Source organism: Oncorhynchus keta, chromosome 29, assembly GCF_023373465.1.
Source record: "Oncorhynchus keta strain PuntledgeMale-10-30-2019 chromosome 29, Oket_V2, whole genome shotgun sequence".
Taxonomy (NCBI): domain Eukaryota; kingdom Metazoa; phylum Chordata; class Actinopteri; order Salmoniformes; family Salmonidae; genus Oncorhynchus; species Oncorhynchus keta.
This window is the reverse complement of record NC_068449.1, coordinates 4,596,085-4,602,409: the sequence shown is the minus strand read 5'-3', so window position 1 is coordinate 4,602,409 and position 6,325 is coordinate 4,596,085. Positions and strand designations below refer to the sequence as shown.

Sequence of the window (6,325 nt, the reverse complement as noted above, 5' to 3'; positions counted from 1 at the left end):
ATTGTCTCATTGTTACCCAGGACTACAGTTTAGCTGAGATATTGTCTCATTGTTACCCAGGACTACAGTTTAGCTGAGATATTGTCTCATTGTTACCCAGGACTACAGTTTAGCTGACATATTGTCTCATTGTTACCCAGGACTACAGTTTAGCTGAGATATTGTCTCATTGTTACCCAGGACTACAGTTTAGCTGAGATATTGTCTCATTGTTACCCAGGACTACAGTTTAGCTGAGATATTGTCTCATTGTTACCCAGGACTACAGTTTAGCTGACATATTGTCTCATTGTTACCCAGGACTACAGTTTAGCTGACATATTGTCTCATTGTTACCCATGACTACAGTTTAGCTGACATATTGTCTCATTGTTGTTTAGGACTACAGTTTAGCTGACATATTGTCTCATTGTTACCCAGGACTACAGTTTAACTGACATATTGTCTCATTGTTGTTTAGGACTACAGTTTAGCTGACATATTGTCTCATTGTTACCCAGGACTACAGTTTAGCTGAGATATTGTCTCATTGTTACCCAGGACTACAGTTTAGCTGAGATATTGTCTCATTGTTACCCAGGACTACAGTTTAGCTGAGATATTGTCTCATTGTTACCCATGACTACAGTTTAACTGAGATATTGTCTCATTGTTACCCAGGACTACAGTTTAGCTGAGATATTGTCTCATTGTTACCCAGGACTACAGTTTAACTGACATATTGTCTCATTGTTACCCAGGACTACAGTTTAGCTGAGATATTGTCTCATTGTTACCCAGGACTACAGTTTAACTGACATATTGTCTCATTGTTACCCATGACTACAGTTTAACTGACATATTGTCTCATTGTTGTTTAGGACTACAGTTTAGCTGACATATTGTCTCATTGTTACCCAGGACTACAGTTTAACTGACATATTGTCTCATTGTTGTTTAGGACTACAGTTTAGCTGACATATTGTCTCATTGTTACCCAGGACTACAGTTTAGCTGACATATTGTCTCATTGTTACCCAGGACTACAGTTTAGCTGAGATATTGTCTCATTGTTACCCAGGACTACAGTTTAGCTGAGATATTGTCTCATTGTTACCCATGACTACAGTTTAGCTGAGATATTGTCTCATTGTTACCCAGGACTACAGTTTAGCTGACATATTGTCTCATTGTTACCCAGGACTACAGTTTAGCTGACATATTGTCTCATTGTTACCCAGGACTACAGTTTAGCTGACATATTGTCTCATTGTTACCCAGGACTACAGTTTAGCTGACATATTGTCTCATTGTTACCCAGGACTACAGTTTAGCTGAGATATTGTCTCATTGTTACCCAGAACTACAGTTTAGCTGAGATATTGTCTCATTGTTACCCAGGACTACAGTTTAGCTGAGATATTGTCTCATTGTTACCCAGAACTACAGTTTAACTGACATATTGTCTCATTGTTGTTTAGGACTACAGTTTAGCTGAGATATTGTCTCATTGTTACCCAGGACTACAGTTTAGCTGAGATATTGTCTCATTGTTACCCAGAACTACAGTTTAACTGACATATTGTCTCATTGTTGTTTAGGACTACAGTTTAGCTGAGATATTGTCTCATTGTTACCCAGGACTACAGTTTAGCTGAGATATATTGTCTCATTGTTACCCAGGACTACAGTTTAGCTGAGATATTGTCTCATTGTTACCCAGGACTACAGTTTAGCTGACATATTGTCTCATTGTTACCCAGGACTACAGTTTAGCTGACATATTGTCTCATTGTTACCCAGGACTACAGTTTAGCTGACATATTGTCTCATTGTTACCCAGGACTACAGTTTAGCTGAGATATTGTCTCATTGTTACCCGGGACTACAGTTTAGCTGAGATATTGTCTCATTGTTACCCATGAGTTGGTTAACAGAACTGTGAAATAATTCATTAGCCGTTTTTTTGCTGAGCAGGTCAGATATACTCACTTCAGACTGCTTGACGTGATGGTCTTCAGTACGCTCACATCCAGAGAACACAGATTAGCACCAACGGCATTTAACTCAGAGCTCCCCAAGGAGTTTCCTGATGTGTTCAAGTATGTTGTGATGATTGCCTTACTCTGAATGCATCAACAGAAAGAGACCTGTATTAGAGAAAAGCGACATACAAAAAAAAGGTACAAAGTACAAACATCTCTTTCCTTAATATACCTTCTCTGTTTCCCATGGACCATCACCAAAGGCCATCAGTGCTGACAGTGTATCGATTTTAGTGATGCTCCACTTTGTGATGTCATCAAGAGTGGCCACACGCGACACAGAGCCCAGCACCTTAAGCTGCTCGTCAACAATTCCAGATGGATAAGCCTGTGGAACACAATTTTTGCGTTTATTATGATTATGGTCCTCCACTAATTTGATCTAACGATTCAATAAACCGGACTAGTCTTCTGAGAGGAATGACATTCTCGTACCTATCCCTTCTCATATCTATGCACGGTCACTACCCTGTTATGAATACAATCATTTTTCATTCCATTCTGGGAGTCAAAGAAACAAAAGTCAGACGGCCATTTTGATGTCATCATTACCTGGTTTAGTTTGACTAAAATGATCTTCTGGAAGTTGTTGTCATCGACTTGTTTAGTGAAAGCGGCCAGATTGTCTTTCAGAACGCTGATGTCCAGACAGAGGTCAAACTGGGTCATGTCATAGCCAAAGGGGAACGAGGTGTCTGCGATGACCGACTGGGTGATGTTGCCAGTGATGCATCCTTTTGAAAAGCAACCAATGGTGAGAAACACCAGACCCATATGCAAATATGATACCCATGAAAATCTCATAGCAAATGTATCATTCTCTAAGCTGTTTCTCCAAGATGTTTTAGCGCATAGTGAGTTTACCTGCTCCCCGCTTGGATCTGCTGAATGAGTTGATCTGCTTGAACAGTGTCTTCAGCTTCCTCTTCACTGTTTCCTGCTTCCTCAGCTGGGGCATAAAGGACTTGAGGAACTTCCCTTTTACCTCCTGTGAATACCAAACCAAACATTTTTAGATCAATAATTTGCACCTTTTTAAAAAAGATAATTTAAAGGCGTAAACACACAACAAAAATTGTAAAGCATAAACGTACTGTTGTGAACAGGCTCCAGAAGTTTTGGGTCAGATACAGTGGCAGGGTTTCAAGGTTCTCCAACGTTTGTTGATTCCATGTAGTTGTTTTTCTGAAAACCAAGTTCATATTGTAAATTGTATTGTTATTGCATGTGCAACTTTTGTGATTTAATCAAAATCAAAAAACAAACTTTATTCACAAAAGTTCTCATTCACATACCCATACTGTGTTGTCCCTGAAATGAGGATCGTTTCCATGGCAGCGACTTGAGCTTCGGTGAAGTCCTTGCAGTTCTTCAGTTTCTCCAGAATGAAGGGGTCAGAGTTTAGGATGTAGGAGCCGTTCATAGTGCACACCATGTTTCCCAGCACCTCCACGTGGTTTTTGCTAAGACTCACTTCACTAATTCCCTAGAAATTACGCAACAAAGTGATGTGTTAATGAAATTAATTAGAGGTGATTCATTTGAATCATATGTTTCTGTAAAACGTTGTTGACGTTGTCCAACTTTTCCAACATTCTGTCATTGTAATTGGCTATAACCTTGGCTAAGGAAACCACAACCTTTCCACAATTCCATAGCAAAAAAAGTGAACTAAAGGGGTGATAGTTCTGGTCTTGGGATGATAGTGTTGTTGTTGGTTTTAAGAGAACCAGACTTTTCTGACTCATGCTACTATGGTAACGTAGAAACACTAAGACGCTAATGAGGAAACCTGTTTATCGGTTACTGCATTCCAACATTCCATCAGTGTTTTATAAAAGCTGTGGACTGTTATCAAACTTAGCTGAGGGGTCTGGGTATGTACTGTTAGGAGTCACATCCTGCGCCACTGCACTTCTTAAAAAGGTCACAGGTGATACACTATAAAAGTATGTGGACACCTGCTCGTCAAACATCTCATTCCAAAATCATGGGCATTAATGTGGAGTTGGTCCCCCCTTTCCTGCTATAACAGCCTCCACTCTTCTGGGAAGGCTTTCCACTAGATGTTGGAACATTGCTGCGGGCACAAGAGCATTAGTGAGGTCGGGCTCTGATGTTGGGCGATTGGGCCTTGCTCGCAGTCGGCGTGGTTGAGGTCAGGGCTCTGTGAAGGCCAGTCAAGTTCTTCCACACCGATCTTGACAAACCATTTCTGTATGGACCTCGCTTTGTGCACGGGGGCATTGTCATGCAGAAACAGGAAAGGGCCTTCCCCAAACTGTTGCCACAAAGTTGGAAGCACAGAATAATCTACAATGTCATTGTATGTTGTGAGGTTAAGATTTCCCTTCACTGGAACTAAGAGGCCATGAAAAACAGCCCCAGACCATTTTACCTCCACCAAACTTTACAGTTGGCACTATGCATTGGGGCAGGTAGCGTTCTCCTGGCATACACCAAACCCAGATTTGTCTGTCGGACTGCCAGAACGTGAAGCGTGATTCATCACTTCAGAGAACTCGTTTCCACTGCTCCAGTCCAATGACGGCAAGCTTTACACCACTGCAGCCAACGCTTGGCATTGCGCATGGTGATCTTAGGCTTGTGTGTGGCTGCTCGGCCATGGAAACCCATTTCATGAAGCTCCTGACGAACAGTTCTTGTGCTGACATTGGTTCCAGAGGCAGTTTGGAACTCGGCTGTGAGTGTTGCAACTAAGGACAGCACTCTGTGGTCCTGTTCTGTGAGCTTGTGTGGCCTACCACTTTGCAGCTGAGCCGTTGTTGCTCCTAGATGTGTCCACTTCATAATAACAGCACTTACAGTTGACCAGGGCAGCTCTAGCATGGCAGAAATTTGACAAACTGACTTGTTGAAAAAGGTGGCATCCTATTACAGTGCATCGTTGAAAGTCACTGAGCTCTTCAGTACGGGCCATTCTATTGCCAATGTTTGTCTATGTAGATTGCATATCAGTGTGCTCGATTGTATACGCCAGTTAGCAACGGTTGTGGCTGAAATAGCTGAATCCACTAATTTTGAAGGGGTGTCCACATACTTTTGTATATTGTAGTGCATCTACAGACGAAGAACACAACTCTGCAGCCACTCACCAAGCAGCTTTTTGCATTGTCCAGTAGCATTTCATCCTTGTTCAGCACGCTGGAGAGGACAGAGAAGTCTGCAGAACCTGCCGCATTGAAGTAGGACCTGCAATTGCTTTTTTCAACCTTTGCATAGCTGGAAGGAAATGCACAATTATTACAGATTAATACAAATTAGCTAAGGAAATATTCCCTCAACCCATTGACCCACACATCACTCATATGAAGCATCAACAGGATGATAAAATCCAATTATATTTCCTGGTAGTTTTTTTCTGAACTAAAATGCTCTCTGAACTACCAGGAAATACTTTCTTTATAGTATTGTCTGGATTATTGTATAGTATGGTCTGGATTATTGTATAGTATTGAATGTTAAAATTATTAACCATATTAGGTCATGAACAGGATTCAACCATGAAAAAGATTAGATCATGAACAGGATTAGATCATGAACAGGATTAGATAATGAACAGGATTAGATCATGAACAGGATTTAGATCATGAACAGGATTAAATCATGAACAGGATTTAGATGATGAACAGGATTAGATCATAAACAGCATTAGATCATGAACAGGATTAGATAATGAACAGGATTTAGATCACGAACATGATTAGATCATGAACAGGATTAGATCATGAACAGGATTAAATCATGAACAGGATTAAATCATGAACAGGATTAGATAATGAACAGGATTTAGATCACGAACATGATTAGATCATGAACAGGATTAAATCATGAACAGGATTAAATCATGAACAGGATTTAGATCATGAACAGGATTAGATCATGAACAGGATTAAATCATGAACAGGATTAGATCATGAACAGGATTAAATCATGAACAGGATTAAATCATGAACAGGATTAAATCATGAACAGGATTAGATCATGAACAGGATTAAATCATGAACAGGATTTAGATCATGAACAGGATTAAATCATGAACAGGATTAGATCATGAACAGGATTAAATCATGAACAGGATTAAATCATGAACAGGATTAAATCATGAACAGGATTAAATCATGAACAGGATTAAATCATGAACAGGATTAAATCATGAACAGGATTAAATCATGAACAGGATTTAGATCATGAACAGGATTAGATCATGAACAGGATTAAATCATGAACAGGATTAAATCATGAACAGGATTAAATCATGAACAGGATTAGATCATGAA

The 6,325-nt window shown here is 40.0% G+C and overlaps 1 protein-coding gene across 1 annotated transcript in view; it reads right to left on the bottom strand.

Moving 5' to 3' along the window:
* Window positions 1-6,325, bottom strand: part of LOC118373719 (uncharacterized) — an 83,855-nt gene that overhangs the window by 5,832 nt on the left and 71,698 nt on the right. The window contains exons 77-83 of the mRNA XM_052485793.1: window positions 5,141-5,267; window positions 3,320-3,510; window positions 3,119-3,209; window positions 2,889-3,012; window positions 2,577-2,758; window positions 2,197-2,352; window positions 1,972-2,105 (exon numbers count right to left, since the gene is read on the bottom strand). Coding sequence (XP_052341753.1) covers window positions 1,972-2,105; window positions 2,197-2,352; window positions 2,577-2,758; window positions 2,889-3,012; window positions 3,119-3,209; window positions 3,320-3,510; window positions 5,141-5,267 — 1,005 coding nt within the window. The remainder of the gene's footprint in view (window positions 1-1,971; window positions 2,106-2,196; window positions 2,353-2,576; window positions 2,759-2,888; window positions 3,013-3,118; window positions 3,210-3,319; window positions 3,511-5,140; window positions 5,268-6,325) is intronic.